Here is a 21,070-nt window from a genome sequence, read left to right as displayed (position 1 = left end):
ACACACATAGCAATTATCAAAGAAAACTCATTTATCTCAATTGGTAACAAAACAAAAATTACAGAACTTACACATAGGAGAATATATACCAAGCAGTACTAAGTGAAGGAGCCTTCCCATTGGGATCAAGGTAACTCAGATCAACCAAGAGAGATTCCTAGATCTTACCGAAGGGGAACTTCCCCCAAGTCTCTAGAGTAACAAGCTGAGGTGTATGGAGTGTTCAGGAGGACTAGCCCCTCTGGTGTGAGGCCTTGCTGGGCCCTTTTCAGGGCTGCTCATCCACTGATACCCAACTCTTACCTGTGGCTCTAAGACCGTAGCTTACACAGCAGCCTCACCCTGGGGTGAAAGGCAGATTGAGGGTAACTGATGGGTCTGAAATCCATTGGTGAGCTAGGGGTATATCTACACTAAGCATGTGAAGACTTTCTGGTACAGAATGGGGGGATGAGAATGATGTGTTCCAATGGCCGTGAAGGCAGCTGAAGCAGGAGCTGTAGAGCACTTAGAGCTTGGTCAAGCATCTAAGACACCAAGGTCATCCACTGCATCCAGGGCCATCACCAGTCATCTTGACTTTTGTCCTGCCACTGGATTTTGATAACTCAGGAAGAAAGAGCGAGGCTGACAACTTTGTGCAACTCGACCTCACTTAAATCCAATCCACCTGCAAGTCAAGACATCACCCTGTGATGTCATTGGTCCTCTTAGAAAACAAAGGACAAACAACAACAACAGAATAGCAAGCTGGGGATGGGGACCTGATGGAGACTGTCAGATCCACTCACATCTTCCCAGATTCTTTTCCTTCAGCAACTTGAAGTGGGCTTGGCCTCTTCCATATTCTGTCTCCAGGATGGAAGCCAGAAACACCCAAAAGGACTCAAAGAAGATCCAAATTAAAACTGAAGAGATCTCCTCTTTCACTCTGGTCAACTCACAGACACCCTCCTTCACTCCATCTCCTCCCTTCTTCACAGACACAGAGGACATTTATCTGTATCCATACTGATGGGCTTTGGGATTGGAATTACATGTAAAATGCCATTTGGCTTTTAAAATCCTTCACAATCTTGCCTCTTCTTATCTTTTCAGTTTCTTTTACTTCTATTCCCCTCTGAGTATTCTGTGATTCAGCAACACTGCCCTTCTTGTCCCTCAAACACTACTCTCAGTTTCTCATCTCTGTCCTTTTTTGGCTGTCCTCCACGCCAGGAATGCCCTTCCTCCTTGTCTCAGCCTCCTGGCTTTCCTGGCTTCCTTCAAAACTCATCTCCAATTCCAACCTTCTACAAGAGACCTCTCACTGCCTTCCCCCCATTCCCAATTGTTAGAGCCCTCCCTCTGATATTACCTTAAATTTTCTCTCTCTGTGCCTCTCTATCTCTGTCTCTGTCTCTGTCTCTCTCTTCTCCTTCCCTCTCTTTCCTCTCATATAGATATGTAGACATATATAGATAGATATCTATATATGTCTATATATCTTGTTGTTTACACATTAGCTCCTCACTCAGTCACTTACTTATTTGGTTGGTTGTTGTCCTTTGTTCTCAAAAAGAACCCAAATGACACCACTATGTTGGGGTCAAGGTACAGTGAGTCTGACAGTGGTTGATCAGATCGAGTTCACAGTGCTCTACCACAGGTCAGGCACTTTGTAATTGCTTAATAAATGATTTTTGACTTGACAACTTGAGGAAAACCTGGCCTCAGATCCTGTCCTTGACACATACAAGCTACATGATTATGGGCAATTCATTTAACCTCTCTGTGTCCTAGGCAACTCTCCAAGAATATAAGTTCTATGAATCAGTACATTGAGTAATTATCATGATCGATCATGGGCCTGAAGAAAAGATGAGGAAAAGTATAACCCTTCTAGCTGAGTGGATAGAGTGGATGAGTGAACTCATTTTCTTGAGTTCAAATCTGTCCTCAGACACTTACTTAGCAGTGTGGCTCTGGGCAAGTCACCTAACCCTGTTTGCCTCAATTTCCTCCTCTGTAAAATGGGCTGGAGAAGGAAACGGCAAACCACTCCAGTATCTTTGCCAAGAAAACCCCAAATGGGGTCAGGAAGAGTTGGACATGACTGAACAATAACAACCACCACCCTTCTTTTGTAAGAGAGGTGGAAAACTATGGGTGTGGAATGTTGTACATGTAGTCACACTGGATTATGGTGTTGCTTGGCTTTGCTTAACCTTTTTTTTTTTTGTTAGAAGCAAAAGCTCCCGGGGGTTAAGGGGTGGAGTAAGAGTATAGCTGCAAATGATTATAATATAAACTGTACATATATATATATATATGTATATACACACATACATACATATATATGTATATGTTTGTGTATATACAAAAGAACCCGAGTCACAAATGAATTGTAGATATTCCCTAAGGCCAGCATTACATACTGGAGTTCCTTAATAATTAAATTATAGATCCAGACCAAAAGAACTATAAATTTCCATTATTTCAGAGAGTTAAGGTGTCTCTATTCCCTGTTTAAGAGGGTTATTGTTTCTCTCTACTGCTATAGTACAAACAATTGAGTTGACTAAGAAGGCTGAACTAAATAAGCTTGAGGGTCCCTGTGATTTTTATGATTCTTGGTCTAAATCTGTGATGGGAAGTATTTACAAGGCTTTCAAAAGGTGTCTCCAAAAGTTGTTCCCTATTTAATTTGATCACTTCTGGGTTTTTTGACTACTAGTCTCTTCCCAGTTTCAAGCAAGATATTGATAACATGTGAAGTGACAATTCGTGTTTCTGGACTCCTGATACTAGACCAAAAATATAGGCTCTGCCCACTTTTTTCTCTAAGTCCCCTGTGGGAATCAGAAACCCAGAAGAATGAATAGGATGTGTGAGTGAGAAAAAATGGAGGGCATTTGCTATGAGCTTTCTCTTCTCCCCTCTTACTCATCTCCTATCACTCAGATGACTCGATTATCATCTCCTCCTTCACCCCTGTTTCATATGATGAAGTGGCCTCACTCCTTACCAAGGTCAACCCCTCTGCTTGTCCAGGTGATCCCATTCCATCTCATCTCCTCCAACAGATTGCCCCCTTTGTCATCACCACTCTTTCACTTATTTTCAATCTCTCCCTGTCAACTGGCTCCTTCCCTACTGCCTATAAACATGTCCATGTCCCCCTCATCCTGAGAAAAAACCCTTACTTTGTCCTTCCATCCCCTCTATCTTCCTATATGTCTTCTCTTTGTAGCTAAATGCCTACTTTCTCTCCTTTCATACTCTACTTAACCCCTTACAATCTGGCTTCTGATTTTATCATTCCACCAAAACTACTCTCTCCAAAATTACTAATGATCTCTTAGTTGCCAAATCCAATGGATGACCTTTTCTCAATCTTCTTTCTCCTTGACCTCTCTGCAGTCTTTGCCACTGTTGATCACTCTCTCCTCCTTAATACTGTCTTTTCTCTAGGTTTTCAGGACACTACTATCTCATCCTACCTATCTGAATGCTTCTCTTCTGTCTCCTTTGCTGGATAATCTTACAGATCATGCCCTTTAATTGTAGATGTCCCTCAGGGTTCTGTCCTGGGCCTTCTTCTCTTCTCCCTCTATACTTGGTGATCTCATCAACTCCCATGGATGTAATTACTATCTCCATGTTAATGTTCTTTAAATCTACCTATTCTGCCCTAAACTCTGCTGATCTCCGATCTCACATCTCCAACTGCCATTCAGACATCTGGAACTGGATGTCCAGTAGACATCTTAAAGTCAGTATGTCCAAAACAGAAGTCATCGTCTTTCCCCCTAAACTAAACCCCACCCCTTTCCTATTACTGTACAAGGCAATTCCCAGTCCATCAGGCTGGCAACCTACAAATCATTCTGGATCTCTCACTCTCCATATCCAAGCTTTTGCCAAGGCCTGTCAATGTTACCTTTGCAGCAACTCTTGAATACCCTCTCTTCTCTCCACTGACACTGCCACCTCTCTAGTACAGGCCCTCATCACCAAACACTCGGATTATTACAATAATATGGTGGTGGGTCTGCCTGCCTCAAGACTTTTCCCCACACCAATCCATCCTCCATTCAGCCACTAAAGTGATTTTACCAATCATGTTACATTCTTACTCAATAAACTCCAGTAGCTCCCTATTGCCACCAGGAGCAAATACAAAACGTCCTGTTTGGCATTCAAAGCCCTTTATAACTTAGCCCCTTCCAGTCTTTTTATTCCTTAGTCTCCAATGAGTACTCTTTAATTCAGTGACACTGGCCCCCTGCCTATTCCATGAACTAGACACTCCATCTCTCAGCTCTGGGCATTTTTTCTGGCAGTTCCCCATGCCTGTAATTCTCTTCCTTCTCCGCTCCAACTGTTTGATCTACTGGCTTCCTTTAAATCCCAACTAAAATCTTATATTTTACTGGAAGCCTTCTCCAATCCCTCTTAATTCTAATGTCTTCCTTGTGTTACTTCCTATTTATCCTGTATATAGCTTGTTTTATACATATATTTGGTCTCTCCCATTAGATCATAAGAGGACAGGAACTTTTTTTTGCCTCTTTTTGCATCCCCCAGGGCTTAGCACAATGCCCAACACATAGTAGAAGCTTAATAAATGTTGACTGATTGTGTGTGTGTGGGTGTGGGTGTGGGTGTGTGTGTGTGTGTGTGGTAGAGACAGGTGAAACGGGAATGAGAAAGCTTTGAGGGGGAAAGAAGTACAGGTGAGGGTGAAGAAGGGATTAAAAGCGGAAGGAGAGCTAGGCAAGCTAGAAGAGAGAGTAGGCCAGAGGGAATTTAAAGGAATTTGAAAAGGAAAGAGAAGAAGGAAAAAAGCAGCAATGAGAAAAGAAACACAAGAAAGGGAGAAGAAAAGTGAAAGAGTGACAACAAAGGAGAGAAGAAAAAATAGAGGAGAGATAAGAGAAAGGAGAAGAGAAGAATGGAAGAAAGTAAACAAGCATTCATTAAGTGCCTTATATGGGCTAGACACATACTGCTAAGTGCTAAGTGCATTACAAATATCATCTCGTTTGGTCCTCCGGACAATCCTGGGGAGTTGGTAATGTTATTATCCTCATTTTACAGTTGAGGAAACTGAAGTAGACAAAGCTTAACTAATTTGCCTAGAGTCACACAACTAGTTAAGTATCTGAGGCCACATTTGAACTCAGGTGTTCCTGACGCCCCGTCCAGCAGGGAGAGAAGAGGGGGAAAAAGGGAAGTTAGAGAAAAAGAAAGGAGAAGAGAGAAGAATATGGGGAGAGAAAAAAAAAAGGGAGAAGAGGAGAGAAGAGGGAGGAAAGAAAAAAGAGCATGGAAGAGGGAATCAAAAGCAGAGGGGACAGAGAGACAGAGAAAGAGAGAGAGAGAGACAGTCGCGGGAGGGGGGGAGCAGAGGACGAGGCGAGGCTCTTGCCTGCCTCCCCTCCTCCCTCCCAGCCCTGGATCGCTCGCAATCCCCTCCCTCGGGGGGCTGCTCCGCTCCGAGGTCTGCTTTCTGAGGTCTGCTCTCTGCGCTTCGCGCGCCTCCGGCCAGGACGGGCCCGGCCAGCCCCGCGGGGGAGGGCGGCGGAGGCGGGGCTGGAGCCGGGCGGCGCTGTCAGTGCGGAGCGGAGCGGAATGCAGCGGCCCGAGGCCTGGCCACGTCCGCACCCAGGGGAGGGGGCCGCCGCGGAGGCAGCGGCGGCAGCCCGGGGGGGAACGGCGCAGGGCGCTGGGGCCACGGAGCCCCCGGGGCTGCGGGTACGCTGCGCGCTCGGGAGCGTTCGGAGCTGCGGCCAACTCAAAACTTCCCCAGCTCAGGGGCGGCGGCGGCGGCGGCGGCCAGGGCGCAGCTCCAGGAACTTTCGGCCACTGCCGTCCTCCGGGCTGGGGCGCGGGGGTGGGACAGCGCCAGAAGGGGTGGAGGGCTAGTGGTGTCCCGAGCCCTAGTAAGGAAAGGGCTCTGGGGTACGAGAGAAAAAAAAGTTATGAGCTCTTGGTCCAAACTCACGGGGAGGGTTCTGGATCTGGGCTTGGTTGGGATTCTAGATCGATTTAGGATCGGGATGGGGGTGCAGGGTGTGGGCACAGTGAACAATTCGACTGGGCTTATCTACTGAGAAAAAGTCTGAGTGCCCATTGCTCTCTGGGAGGTCCAGGTGGGCATGCCAACTCTAGGAACCCGAAAGAGAAGAGCAAGGCGGCCAGCTTGATAAGGGATGCAGGGTGGGGGTGGGGAAAGGGGAAGCTGCCCCTCCTTCTGGCCGAGTTCGAGACCCAGCCCTGTGGATGTGTCGGATTCTGCATCTGATTGACATTCCCAAGCTCTCTGGGAAAGTGGATCCCAGTCCTGGATCAAACCCTGAAGCTCTGGAATCAGTAGGGAGAAGGTTCTGCTGGGGGGGTCAGAAAAGGACCCCCATCAGTCTCCCCAGCCCAGGTTCTGTGATACACTCCGACTTAGACTCTGGAGCAGTCAGTGCATGACAGAACTTGGGTTTGGGTGGACCTTCTGCACGGAAAGGGGTCACCCAGCAGCAGGCCTTGGCCTCTGAGGCAGGCAGTAGAAGCTGCCTGGAAACTCAGCAGCCTCAGAAAAGAGGAGTCAGTGGGGATTTCAGTGTTGGGGCAGTGAGGAGACTTGCAGAGTCAGATACTCAGTGGATCTCCATGGAAGGGATCTCTTGAAGCCTGAACAATCCCTTTCTTCAGTCAATGGGATGAATATGTCTGAGGGTCGCTTCCTTCCTCAGCCAGCTTACTCTACCTTTGCTTGGGGTCAGTTGCAGGAACCATCTCTCTACACTGTCAAAGCAGTTTTCATCCTGGATAATGATGGACATCGGCTTTTGGCCAAGGTAACTCCCTTCCTCTCCTCTTCCCTATAGCCCCCCCTGCCCCAGCTCATCAGAGAGGTCCCTGGGAATATAACGACTCAGAAACCCAAAGATGAGAGCCCCCTGGACCCTAGGCCAGTGTAAAACACTAGACCTCCTCCATGGTATCTCAGCATATGTTCTATGAGAGGTCTACCCTCCCTGCTACTTTCAGATTTTTAGTTTGGGTTGCATGTAGTATAGAAAAGGAGTTGTCTTCACCCTGCAGCATCTTCTTGAGGAGAATCTGATTTTTCTCTACCCTTTCCACTGGCCAGATGGATCCCAAGAAAATGAAGGGACATCATATTCAGCCTTCTAAGGATTTAGAAGTAAGGACACAAATAAATAGAACTCAGTTGCCCCAAATCTAGCAACTAAGCGCTCTTCATTATCTGCAACTTAGCAAACAGCCATAATATCACAGAATGTCAAAACTAGAAGGCAGTTTAGAAATTATGTGGTCCATCCCCCTGCATTTGACAGACAAGGGACCAAAGGCCTAGAGAGGGGAGGTAACTTGCCCAAAGTGACAGAAGCAGGATTAGAACTCAGGTCTCCTGATCACTAATCTGCTTTATCTACTTTGCTACACTACCTCTCAATCAAGTCTCCATTATGTGTTTCTTGGTAGAGGGGAATCATGACCTAGCTAGAAAAAAATAAATTATGTTAATTATAGTTGTCTCACTTAGCAGGGTTCGTAACCTCCAAATTGCTCACTCTGGAGTTTGGAGAGAATTTTTGGATTTTTAAAAAACTATACTTTACTTTTCATAATATTCAAATGGATTTATACTCCCAAGCAGACAATGCCCCCAGAGCATTCTTCTGGGAGGGAGAGAGGCAGCTAGTCCATAGACCCAGTACCGTATTTATAGAAAATCCACAAGTCAGATGTACATGCAGTTAATTGAGACTCAATTGTGCCTAGTCCTATATAGCTGAGAACAAATCATAGGGTCATAGGATTTAGAGACAAAAGGGTCCAGCTAGTATAGCCCCATCATTTTAAAAAAGTGGAAACAGAAGCCCAGAGGAGATGAAATAACTTGTCAGTGGCACACAGCTAGTAAGTGTCAGAGACTGGATTTATACCCAGGTCCTTTGAACTGACCTGGGATTTAAAGTTCTACACAGACATGGAAAATACCACATTTTTCTATAGTTCCTTTCTGGGAAAAGTGCTTTTCATCACTGTCATTTCATTTATCATCTGACTGCACAAATCTCCATGTTAAAAAATAGTGAACCTAGAAATGACATTGTAAGTTCATACAATACCGCATGCTGGGAAATAGAGCTCAAGTCTCTTTGACTTTGATTAAAAGAAAAAAAATAGAGTTTTGGTCTCTTTGGCCAAGGTTTTTTCCTCATCCCAGGTCATTAAGTGAACACCTGATCCCAAGCATTCCAGGCTATTGGTCCTCCCAGAAACATCATATAAGCTATCAGGTAGTGGTCCAAAGCTCAGGCCACAGCTTGAAGAAAGGCAAGGGGGACGTTGTACAAAGCGCCCAGCCTGGTGCCTCACTGCCCCACTGGGTAGCTTCCTCTCCAGAATAGCTAAAGCAGCTCACTGTCACCAAATATCAGATCTGGAAGGGACCTTTGAGATCAGCTAGCCCAACCCCTCCGTTTTACTGATAAGGATACTAAGTGAGGAGGTGATTTGGCCAAGGTCATGAAACTAGTAAAGTATAGGAGGCAGGGCCCCAAACACTAGGTTCTAGAGCTGGAATGTTTTATTCTTCATTCTATTTGGGGCCCCAGTAATTATCACAGACCCTGAAAACTTGGGTGAGATTTGCCTCTGGAAAAATTCTCTGCAAAAGGAGTTCCTTAAATTAGGCAGGACTCTGGCTAAACCACCTTTTTTGGACCAAAACCAGTGGGAAGGAAACCCCTCCAAATACCTGTAAAAAAAATGACTCTAAACAAATTCTAAAGCAAAACCAGTGGGAAGACCAGTGGTGGGGTGATTGTTCCCCTGATGTAGTCTATTGACATATTAAGGCCTTGAAGCAAATGTGCAGGACAGTTAAGAGAAAACCAGATAGCTGACTGACCTCCAGCTGTTTCTAAAAGAAGACAGTTAGCAGGCTTGAAAAATAAATACTTTTCTTTTTATAATCTTTTTGTTTGGAATTGGCCTCGATGGGGTGGGGTGGTGCTGAATGTGTATGCTCAAGGCAGACCCTAGGGACCTGGGGAGCAAATAAGAGGGGGGCCTTTGCAGGGAGGTAGCTCTGAGAGTCCAGCCTGCTGCTCAGCCACATTCATTTAATGTCCAGGTCCCACTACCCCACACTGTGGTCATGTCTTCTCCTCCCTTTTCTCTAGTATTATGATGACACATTCCCCTCCATAAAGGAGCAGAAAGCCTTTGAGAAAAATGTCTTCAACAAGACCAATAGGACCGACAGTAAGTGATTGAGTTTCCATTGTTGTCCCCCAACTTAACCCACTTCAGCTTCACTCCCCATCCCCAAACTCTGCCCTCCAACCAGACAAAATTTGACCCTGGCTCCTCTGCACTTCCTTTCCCACCTCTGAGACTTCATACAGGACATTTCTTTTACTTGGGGTGATTGCTGTCTGACTCTGACCCTCCTTCCCTTCCTTCTGCCCTTCTTCCCACATCCCTCCCATTTGCCTCTTAAGAGAAGCCTTCCTGACCCACTCAACACCCTTGCTTTCTTATTACCTCAAGACTAGTATCTAGAGGTCTGCCCTTGTTCCTCTAAATGCTTGGGTTCCATTCTCCCTCCCTCCTGGCTTCCTCTAGCTTGGAGTTCTCTGAGGGCAGAAATTATGTTTAGCCTAACTTTCAATGAGTCAAGTCTCCTTTCTATGAAAACTTTAAACAGTAGATTGCCTCACCCATAATATATCTCTAGGCTGTAGGCTTGCATTCTTGCCTTCATGAAAGTCTCCCTGACCCAGCCTAGGAAAATGTGTTTGAGCTCCATAGAGGAAAAGAAAGGAAGTTGTGGGAAATGTGCAGTCAGTCAATCAATAAATATTTATTAAGTACCTACTACAGCGATCCCTTCCATATCGCAACTTTCCCCATTGAGGTTTCTTATATCACAGGGTCAGCATAAGAAATTAAATGGGAATTTTTGGGGACTTTTGTGGAAGTCACAGATAATACTTGAAGGCCAGCAGAGGAAACAGAAAAAGTTTAGAAACTCAGAAATTCATAGAATGTATGTATAATACCATATAATATCAACCCAAATTTTACAATAAGGTACTGTAAACACTCCATAAAAGAAAAAGAAAAAATTCAGACTTCTCTGGTGCGAAGGGAGAGCCTAAAAACTTTACTCAGATTTTCCAGCTCTCGGGGCTCCCCATGCTCCTAATTCCTGTGATGTGTGGAAGGGATAACTGTTTATGCTAAGCACTTCAGATACAAAGAAAGACAAAGGATGGACCCTGATCTCAAGTTGCTGCAGAGATGGGGATGAGTAAGACATGGCTGGGCCAACTGAGGCTAGAAGGCAGGGGAAACATGAAGCCAAAGGGAGGGAGCCTGAATGTCCTCCCTTTCTTCCCTCCTCACATCTTTCCAGGTGAGATTGCCTTTTTTGGGGGCATGACCGTTGTCTACAAGAGCAGCATCGACCTTTTCCTGTATGTGGTAGGCTCATCCCAGGAGAATGAGGTGAACACAAGGGCCTGGGGGAGACAGTGGGGACCAATGAAAAGTCTGGGAAGAGGGTTGGGATGGGTTGGGGGGGGCCACTCTGAGGATTTGGTGAGCTGAGTATTGATTTTCTTCATGGGGCATAGTGATCCAGCCTACCACCCTAGGAAAATCCTTGATCCAAAAGAGACCTTGAAAACTCATCTCATCCATGCTACTATCTCCAGGTGAAATGAGGCTTGACTTATCTCTGTTAGCCATTCATCCTTTTCTTGACTCAACAAAAGGAGATTCCATGATCTCTTTTCACACTGTGACCCAGCTTCACTCAGATGTGAAGCCATTCACTTCCCCACTAAAGTCTGCCTACTTCAAGGGCCATCCCAATACCTCTTGGGAATGGAAAAACCACTTACCCCCAGGCATCTAGTATTGTTTTTGAACTCTCTCTTTGGCCTTACTGGGTCCAGTCTCTTTTTCTTTTCTCCCTCCTGCTATCCCACCAGCTGATGCTCATGTCAGTCCTCACCTGCCTGTTTGACTCCCTGAACCACGTATTACGGTAAGTGATACCCATTGCCCCAGAGTTGAGCCATTCCCCTGAGCCCTGAAAACTCTCATCCTCCAGACACCTTCTACACCAAGGAGGTGCCTTCTTATACTCCCCCAGCCTCAGCCTCCTCAGAACTGGGAAGAGAGCCCTCCCTCTTTCTCTAGTTCTCATTCCTACCCCCTTGACCCATGAGGATATGACCATTTAGAAGATGTGGCCATCATGGACTTTGACCCGTTAGGTCCTTTGATGTGATATTGCTGCCTTAAGTGAAGGGTTGGGTGAGTGAGGGGTAGGGTAGATAATGGAAGTCCTACCACAGGATCAGGGACACTTAGACATGTTCCTCATTCTCCCTCCCACCATACCCCCCCAACCCCTGAGTTCCTTTATGTTTTATGGGAGAGGGTAATTGTTGGGGGACCCCATGGTCTCCTGCCAGAAGCAGGTGGTAGCTCAGATGACTGGGTATACCTTCAGGAGGAACATAGAGAAACGCTCGTTGGTGGAGAACATGGACGGAGCCTTCTTGGTGGTGGACGAGATCGTGGATGGCGGGTAAGAAGGGAATGGGTGGGAAAGAGGGCCACTGTGGACATTCAACAGGAATTGTCAGGGACATTCATATAGTGCCATCTAGATAAGGTTCTGAGCTACCACTTTCACAAAGGGTGTGAATGTGAAGAAAATACTTTGTAGACTTAACATTCTGTGTGAGAGGCAGCCTGTGAATAGAGGGCCAACCTTGAAGTCAGAAAGACCTGGGCTTAGTTCCTGCTTCTAACACACACTAACTGGGTGGCCATGAGCCATTGACTTAACTTCTCAGGGCTCCAAGCAACCCTAAGATAATCAATTGCCAATAAATTGTTGAGCTGCTTTGGTAGAAGGACTTTCCCCACCATGAATTCCTTACATAGGTAAAATCATTTGTCTGTCTCCTCCCTCTTCCAAATCTATATAAATGTGAGTTATCATGATTTAAAAATACAACTAGACCAATATGGATCATTCTCCATTTTCCACAGTACATGTTATTTGTAAATCCTAGGTCAGCTTCTTCCTTATGTGCAGCATGGGCTCCATTCACTTTCTTGCACTACTTAGTGAGAGCTTGGAGAATTCAGTCTAATTTTAATATTAGCCAAGGCCAAACAGAGTTAGGAAGTTAGACCTGATGAAAACACATAGACTAGACTATTGAATAAAAATGACTTTTTGATTATCTACTATTATCTAAATTGTGCCCACCCAACATTGGTGTATAATTGGGAAGTGGCCATTAATGTCCTTGGCCTTTTATACAGTATAAAATACTCTATACACAGACTCTTCTCACTCCCCCAGAAAAATCTCAGTGTCTATAGGGAGAATACCAGACAGTTCTGTAATGCAGAGTAGAGCTAATTTCTCCTTGAAGCCCCAGCCTTTCTTGGAAAAAGAGGAGGGGTATTTGATCAAGAGGTGGATTTCTACAAGAGAATGTCCAGGAGAGAATGAGGTGCTTTGGTACTAGGAAAATCCTTGCTTTTTTTTTTTTTTTTTTTTACCAGGTAGGAGTGGAATACCTTCGGAGATTTACTATGAAATCAGGACAGAGTAATCAAAGAAAACTGACCTGAGCTCCCTGAAAGGTCACTGGGGATACCCCGCTGTCAGACTGAACCCTGGACAGAGTTCAGGGCTGGACATTATGAGAGGAAATAGATGCACTCCCAGCTTTTAAGGAGACTGATGGGGGAAAATAGTACCACCCAAGCTGCATAGAAAGATGGACACATAGGGCAGCTAGGTGGTGCAGTGGATAGAGCACCGGCCCTGAAGTCAGGCGAACCTGAGTTCAAATCTGGCCTTAGACCAAACACTTGACACATATTAGCTATGTGACCCTGGGCAAGTCACTTAATCACAGTTGCCTAAAAAATAGAAAAAAAGGAAAAAAAGAAAGACGGACACAATGTACACAAACCCTTACACAAATTATTTAAGAGCACAATAAAGCAAAGTAAAAACAAATAACAATGACTCTCATTTATATAAAGAAAATAACTCATATTACTATAGTGTCTTGAGGTTACAAAGCACTTACCTTACAACACTGTGAGATCATAGGGATCACAGGAACATAGATTTAGAGCTGGAAAAACCTTATAGACCATAGAGTCTGATATTTTCACTTTACAGATGAAGAAACTGAGGCACAGAGAAATTGATTTGCTGAGTGTCACACAGCTAGTGTCTAAAGTGAGACTTGAACCCAGGTCTTCCTGACTCCATATCCATTATGTCACAGATGAGGAAACAAAAACCCAAATAAGTTAGGTGACTCAACCAAGATCACACAACTAGTAAGTGTCAGACCTGACATTCAGACAAATATAAATGAACAGAGTAAAACCTCAGAGAAAGGCCTGTCTGACTCCTTTAAGTTTTTTAGATAGGGCCAGTGATTTCACGGGTACAGGGCACTCCAAATGAGGAAATTCCCTAGATTAATGCTGATGGCATCTGCTCTACATTTTCTAGTTCGAGAGAGTCACCTGGGGAAACTGAAAAATTAAGTGACTGGCCCAGGGTCATACAACTGGCATATGTCAGAAGCAGGACTGGAATCCAGGTCTTTTTGACTCTGAGGCCTGATCTCTATCCGTGAAACCAAGCTGCCTCTTTGGATTATGGCATGATCAAAAATTATTTTAAAAATTAAATGATTAAACATGTCATACTTTCAAAAATGGTGCATATTAAAACTGAAGACAAAAGTAGGATGTTCATAAGTAAAATGAGGAAGATGGATGGAAAAAATTACATTTCACAATGGGACTTAATTATCTAAGAATGTTCCCTAAACATCAGAGCACTTTCAAGTGCAGGAGTTTAGTACTGGGCCGAGGGGTGGGGGAGGGGAATAACTATTTATTAATCACCTACTGTCTGCCAGGCACTGTACTAAGCATTTTACAACAATTATCTCATTTGATCCTCACAACAACCCTGGGAGGTAGGTGCTATTATTATCCTCCTATCCATCCCATTATTATTCTCCATTTTACAGTGGAAGAAACTGAGGCAAAGAGAGATGAAGTGACTAGTAATTATCTGAGGCTGGATTTGAACTCATATCTTCCTGAATTCGGGCCTAATGCTCTATCTACTGTGTTACCTAGCTGCCTATAGAGGTTGAAGGCATAATTATGAAAGAGTTTTTAATTTTGTAGCTTTAAAAAGCTATGCATTTGAGATTGGATTGCCTCTACCCACTATTCTAAAAATTGTGATATTTCTACCCTACAGGCAGCATGGTGTACCATAGGGTGCTAAATTTGAAGTCAGGAAGACTGAGTTCAAATCCTGCTTCTGACCCTGACTGTAGGACCATGAACCTTAACTTCTCTGAACCTCAGTTTCCTCCTCTGTAAGATGAAAATGGGAATGGTGTCCCAGATACTACATCTACTAGTAATATATAATATAATAATATCCTAGCTACCACTGCCAGGGTTGTTGTACTTCTACTGAGCTAGTGTGTATAGAGCACTTAGCTATCATTCATGACTCAATAGCAGTCACAGTGTGTGAATTGTTAGTGCCACATCCAAATTCATAGGATCCGAATGAATGAAGTTTTATTGTGTAGTACCGCAGGCCTAAATGCTGGGCCAGGATGGGGGTGGGAGGAGGGATTTAAAGGAAAAGGGCAATCCAATTCAAATAAGTCAGGGAAGGCTTCCAGGAGTTAATGAGTGTTCACCTGGGTTTTGAGAAGCAAGGAAGGAAGGGAGGGAGGGAGGAAGGAAAGGAAGAAAGAAAAAGGAAGGAAGGGAGGGAGAGAGGAAAAAACAAGGAAGGGAAGGGAAAAAGAAAGATAGAAGAGAGGGAGAGAGGAAGGAAGAACATTTATGAACAACTTACATGCAAAACACTGTGTTAGTGCTGAGGACACAGACAGAAAAGCAGGTCAGTCTCTGGTCTCAAGGGATGCTTAGTAGAAAGGAAATTGGGAAGATAACTAATTTTGCACCCTTTCCATCTGGTTGTTTTATTTTTAGTGTAATTCTGGAGAATGATCCCCAGCAGGTGATCCAGAAAGTGAACTTCAGGGTAAGGGTCTCTGCTCCCCATCTTTGTCCTAGCCTGAGGCACAGGGTAGCAGGAAGGGTTGGCTGGAAACTTCTCTTTTTTCTCTCCTAATTGGATACTGGAGTACCCAAGACCTGGGAGGCTGGGGTCTTCCAAAGACCTTATTCTGGAGAGACCTGTCTGTTCCTTGACCTGGCCCTCAAGGGTTGGTTGGATTTGGGGCTGCCAGGAACTGAACAGAGAAAAGGGCAGGTTTCCTAGAAAGAAAAGTGGGGAAGCTGTAATAAGTGAAAGATCTTTGCCTCTTTAAACCTCACCCCTCCACCTGGCACAGCTACTACCCACTAACCCCAGCCCCTTTAGATCTCTAAGCACTTGGTCCTCCTACTGGGAGGAAGCACTCTTTGCCAAAGAGGTGTAAAAACCATGTCCTCTAAGAAAATCAGTGAGTTATAATAGGAAATCCGCTGGATTTGGGTCTACAGCAGAGATATCAAAACATGTGGCAGGTCACAGTTAGGCCAGAGTAGGAACCAGAGAAAAAAGAAATTGGGAAATACTTAACACAATAAATAAAAATACAATAAAATGTAAATAATATTATATTTTAAAACTAAGTTGATATGCAGCCTGCAGGGATCCTTATGCACAGATGAGTGGCCCCCTTTTCTTTTTCTTTGGGAGGCAGTCAGGGTTAAATTACTTGCCCAGAGTTATACAGCTAATGTCTGAGGCCAGATTTGAACTGAAGTCTTCCTTACTCCAGGGCCAGTGCTCCATCCTAGCTTCCCCTAAATAGCCCCATTTTCTACTTGAGTTTGACACTGCCCATCTATAAAATGGGTATAAAATAATAATACTTTTGCTAATCATCTCAGAGGATTGTTTGAGAAAAGAATGTGTTAAAGCTTAAGGATCTATGTTGTTGTAGTTGTTGTTTAATTGCTTTCAGTCCTGTCCAATTCTCTGTGACCCCATTTGGGGTTTTCTTGGCAGAGATACTGGAGTGATTTGCCATTTCCTTCTCCAGCTCATTTTACAGATGAGGAAACTGAAGCAAACAGGGTGAAGTGACTTGCCCAGGGTCACGCAGCTAGGAAGTGTCTGAGGCCAGATTTGAACTCTGAAAGACGAGTGCCTGTCTGCAGGCCTGGTGCTCTATCCAGGGCACCACCTAGCTGCCCAAGGGCTCTTTGTAGGGGAGGATAATTATATTATCCATAAAGTGAGAGTAGATGATCTCTTAGGTCCTTTTTAGAGTTCCAGGATCCTAAAATCCTGGTTGCCTTGGCCTTGAAAGTCATTCGTCCTAGTCTAGTTTCCTTCATAGTTGGATGAGATTTCCTCCCTCACTCATTCCCTTAAACATCAGGAGAAATACAGGGTCCTGGTTGCCACAGCACCATCTCAGAGTTTAACTTGGGTGTGAGATAGGTGCCCCTGGATCCCCCATACCCCCCACCATTCCACCATGCCCCCTTTCCTGTGCCTCTGCTCTGGTCTTCTGTCCTGTGTTCGTGCCCCCTGCCATGCCCCACTCTTTCTAATGGCTCCCTCCAACACTCGCTTTGCTTCTTCACAGGTCGATGACAGCAGCCTGTCTGAGCAGAGTGTGGCCCAGGTAGGCACCCTGGAACCTGGAATCTGAGGTGGGAAGAGTATTTCAAGGGATAGCTTGAGGAAGGGGAGGGCAAAGAGGGGCAGGCCCAGAAACTTGAAGGAGGGAGGGGGCAAAGATGAACAGTCCTGGGAAGAAAGAATGCAACAGAAGACTCCTGGGATCCCCAGAAGGATAAGAACTTGACCTCATCAGTTGATCTCATCCTTCCCAAGCTTCCAAAAAGAGGCCTTTACTCCCTTCTCCCCTTTTGATTGAAGAAGGGGAAAAAGAACCCCACCCTCCCCTCCATTCCCCCTTGGAGTTCCTGGCTATGGCTAGGAACTTTTGGACCCTGTAGAAGGATTTATACTGCTCCCCATCCTTCCCCCACCAACTCTTTATTGCCATTCACCCTTAAACCCATGACACCAGGCTCTTCTAGGGCAGTCTGTAGCAGAAGCCACACTTGCCACATCCTCTGTAAGACCATGCCTGGGGGGGAGGTGGGGCTCCCCCAGCTTTGGTCCCATCTGGTTTCCAGCTACACAAACTTCCTGCTTATCTGTCTGTCTTTCCTCTACTTATCCACCCCCACAGGTCCTTCTGCCCAGACTAATCCTGTTTGCATGAAGCTCCCTGCTCCAGGCATTCACTAACTAACAGACATTCTTCCCCCAGACCGTAGCTGAGGCCAGAGGACTCGCTCGTGTTCATTCTATCTCTTGCACTGGGCCCCAGGTTTGGTACCCACGTTTCCTATTGCAGCTTGTAACAGGTTACCCTAGCTCTGGCTTATCTGGGCTAACTACTTGTCTTGCCTCCTCACACTCCAGCTAGGCAGAGCCAGCTGCATCGATAGATTTGGGGGTGGACAAAGGCTAGAAGGTGGTCACTTAGCACAGCTCCCAAATGCCCAGATCACTAGCTGTCACCAGGAGGGGATGGAGAGGAGCTAGCTCCTTCAGTGAGGGGGATCCCTGGGGAAAGGATTGATAAGAGACTGAAATGAGGGAGTTGGGTTCCAGATGGGGACATGCTGGAAAACCCCACATTCAGCCTCTGGCTCAGTGCCTGTCTCTGAAGAAGAGAGGAGAAAAGTAAAGGGTGAGGGGGGTTAATGCCTCTGGGGCCGATGCTGGAGGGTATGTCCACTGCCCAGACCTGTGGGGACACAGCTTCGTTATGTAGGGAGAGGTAAATTGCTCAGCTGGTGGGTAGTGTCAGGTGTGTCTGAGCGTATCCTTGTGTGTGTGTAAAGGAAGGAGAGGCCTGTCTCCACAAGTCCCAGGACCATGTAGAGTTCTGTATACCTCTGTGTTTGTCTTTGGGTGTGCTAGGGGGATGGGGTGGGGATGGGCCATCAGCATCCAAGCTGTACCACCTCTGGCTTGGGGACCCTTCCCCGGAGGATAAAGTTCAGACTGCCTGGACAGGGTGACAGTAGCCCTGGGCCCCCGGGGGGGCCCTGGGAGTGGGGGGACACTGGAGCTCTATCTTCTATCTTCGCCTCCGGGCTTGGACGTGGCTCCGGCATCAGCATGGGTGGGACCAGTGGAGGGGGCTGGGGGAGACATGAGTGCCACTCCCTTTGCCCACGTGTCAGCCGATGGCAGAGAACTTTGGGCTGCCAGGCAGGATTGGGGATGGGTGTGTTAGTTGTTGGGTCCTGACCAAGACTAGAAAGCCAGAGTTCGAACTCCCCAAATGCACTCTCCCTCCTCCCTCCCCCCGCCAGGTAGAGGAATACTATTGCCACCTAGTGGCTGAGTGCCAGCCCTGTGGCAACCCTCTCACCTAGTTCAGAGAGTCCTTGGGACGCAGCGTCACTGACTTTCCTTCTCTCTCCTCCTGTTCTCTCTCTCTCTCTCCCCCCACCCCACCCCCACCTAAATAGGTTCTACAGTCTGCCAAGGAGCAAATTAAGTGGTCTTTACTAAAGTGAAAACCACAGGAGCCAAATCTGCCTGCCTGCTCCATGGACCACTTCCTCAGTTCTGTAAAATGCTGAGGACACAGAGAGACAAGAGGGTCCCTCCCTTTTACCCTCCCCAGGCCTCCTCCTAATACTAATGCAGAACTTGAGTTCTCGACCTCTGATGCATTGACCAGAGGGGACCCTATTCTTTGAGTCATAAAATCGCAGAGCCGAAAGGGATTTTGTATCCAGACATCCAAACAGTCATTCCCTCTGCAGTATCCTGAAGGGCACAACCAGCCTCCACTTGAACCAGCCTCCACCTGAAGACTTCCAGTGATAGGGAACCCATTACCCCCCACAGCCTGTTTCACTTTGAGACCACCCTTATGGTTCAGTCAGTCATCCCTTCTCCTGCCGGCTCCCCAAGGCAACCAAGATCGGCCTCCTTAATTTGTCTCCTGTCTGGGACCTGACACCAGGCACTGAGGACTGCAATAAAACAACTTTTGTCTCCTGTCTGAGGTTTCCCATTTCTCTTGACTCAGGAGGTTGTGTGTCTGTCTGTATGAGACTGGTGCATAGACAGTATGTGCCTCTGTGCCGTCCCATCAGAGTATGTGAACTTGTGTTTGCGTGTGACTATGAGGATGGATCATGTGCAACATGAGAGAATAAGGGGGAGGAGGGAAGCTGGTCATGTGTTGTGTTTGCCAGCACATGGTGAGTAGCTTTACTAAAGATCTTGGTCACTCACTTTTTCCTGCTTTTCTCCAATCCTCCAGAGGTTCCTACCAACTGTGGACCAGCCATCATCATTTGTCTTTTCTTGCCCTATCTGGTTCTCACCAATCCTTTCATGATCCCCAGTCTGGACTTGAGAGAGTTCTTCAACCTAGTCATCATCTTCAGGCCAGCCACATGCGTGCACAAGTATACTGTGTTTATGGGGCTGGGTGGTACCATGGATAGAGTGCTGAGCCTGCAGTCAGGAAGACTCATCTTCCTAGTTCAAATCTGGCCTCAGATACTTACTATCTGTGTGACCCTAGGCAAGTCACTTAACCCTGGTTGCTTCAGTTCCTCATCTGTAAAATGAGCTGGGGAAGGAAATGGCAAACTGCTCCAGTATCTTTGCCAAGAAAACTCCAAAAGGGGTCATGAAGAGTCAGACACGACTGAAAAGACTAAACAACAATACTGTGTTTATATGCTGAAAAAGGGAGATTTGCAACTTTGAGAAAGAGTTGGGAGGAAGCAGGGAAGACTGCTCACCACAAATATGTGACCAAACACCTACCCAAACAGATTACAAGAACACACCTGTTTTCAGGTTGGGCAGGTGCACGGGGAGGAAGCAAAAGAATCCCAGGTGCATTCTGGAAAGGGAGGAGAAAGGGAGACCCTTCTTCCATTCCAGGGGTTTTCTCAGGTACTACAGGCTCAAAGTCATCTGGCCTTCAGAGCTAGAAGGGACCCCAAGATCTAGTCCAAGATGAGCAAGCATCCCTCTGAAATATAATAATAGCTAATGTTTACACAGCACCTACAGAATTTTCCATATATTATCTCGTTTGATCCTCATAACAATCCTGTGTAATGCTACCATTATCTCATCTTACACATGAGGAAACAGGATTAGAGAGGGTGACAGAGTAAATGTCTGAGGCAGGATTCAAACCTGTGCTCAGTGCCCTGTGCTGTGCTTGCTCTTCTACAATACCATCATGCCCCCTTCTTTAGGGTCACTTAAAGATCACTGGATTTGGAGTCACAGGTTCTGGGTTCAAATTCTAACTGCCAGGGCAGCTAGGTGGTACAGTGAATCAAGTACCAGGCATGGAGTCCAGAGGACCTGAGTTCAAATCCGGCATCAAACACAACACTCACTAGCTGTGTGACTCTGGGCAAGTCACCCAGTTGCCTCACCAAAAAAAAAAAAAAAAACCAAACCAAAAAAAACTAGTGCTGGGGCAGCTAGGTGGCCCATTGGATAGAGCACCGGCCCTGAAGTCAGGAGGACCTGAGTTCATATCCGGCCTCAGACCAAACACTTGACACTTACTAGCTGTCTGACCCTGGGCAAGTCACTTAACCCCATTGCCTAGCCAGGAAAAAAAAAACCCCACTCAATCAAATTCTAACTGCCGTTTAATCTGTACAACCAAAGGGAAATTCAAATCATCTCTCTGGGTTCTGTTTTCCTCCTCTTTAAGACGATGTTGAACAAAGCATTTACTAATTGCCTACTACATGTCAGGCACTGTGCTAAGCCCTGGGGGTATAAAGGTAGAGAACAGTCCCTGCCATAGAGAAGCTCCCAGTCTAATGGGGAAGATATCTTGCAACAACTATGTACAGAAAAGATGTAGAAGAGATAAATTAGAGGTAATCAGCGTGCCTATAGACCTGT

The 21,070-nt window shown here is 45.9% G+C and overlaps 1 protein-coding gene across 3 annotated transcripts; it reads left to right on the top strand.

Moving 5' to 3' along the window:
- The first annotated feature begins 5,616 nt into the window (after positions 1-5,616).
- COPZ2 (coatomer protein complex subunit zeta 2) lies at positions 5,617-19,178 on the top strand. Of its 3 annotated transcripts, XM_027873420.1 has the most exons (10): positions 5,617-5,739; positions 6,762-6,836; positions 9,198-9,279; positions 10,436-10,527; positions 11,016-11,071; positions 11,543-11,620; positions 15,112-15,163; positions 16,725-16,763; positions 17,421-17,480; positions 18,637-19,178. In XM_027873420.1, the coding sequence occupies exons 1-10, from the start codon at positions 5,617-5,619 to the stop codon at positions 18,682-18,684; spliced, it is 705 nt and encodes a 234-aa protein (XP_027729221.1). In that variant the 3' UTR covers positions 18,685-19,178. The 3 variants fall into 3 exon arrangements, 2 of the variants coding, with proteins under 2 accessions (XP_027729221.1, XP_027729222.1); XR_003570119.1 differs by lacking the exons at positions 17,421-17,480; positions 18,637-19,178 and adding an exon at positions 12,620-12,696 and having other exon boundaries at positions 16,725-16,758; XM_027873421.1 differs by lacking the exon at positions 17,421-17,480.
- Positions 19,179-21,070: the final 1,892 nt, after the last annotated feature.

Source organism: Vombatus ursinus, unplaced genomic scaffold (genome assembly GCF_900497805.2).
Source record: "Vombatus ursinus unplaced genomic scaffold, bare-nosed wombat genome assembly UNPS02014801.1, whole genome shotgun sequence".
Lineage (NCBI taxonomy): Eukaryota > Metazoa > Chordata > Mammalia > Diprotodontia > Vombatidae > Vombatus > Vombatus ursinus.
Note: the sequence above shows the minus strand (reverse complement) of the source record. Positions and strands in the feature narration are given on the sequence as shown.

Coding starts and splice junctions, on each gene's coding strand:
- COPZ2 (XM_027873420.1), top strand. CDS start 5,617: ATGCAGCGGCCCGAGGCCTGGCCACGTCCGCACCCAGGGGAGGGGGCC. Junction 6,837..9,197: donor GACATCGGCTTTTGGCCAAG/GTAACTCCCTTC, acceptor CCTTTTCTCTAG/TATTATGATGACACATTCCC. Junction 10,528..11,015: donor GCTCATCCCAGGAGAATGAG/GTGAACACAAGG, acceptor CTATCCCACCAG/CTGATGCTCATGTCAGTCCT.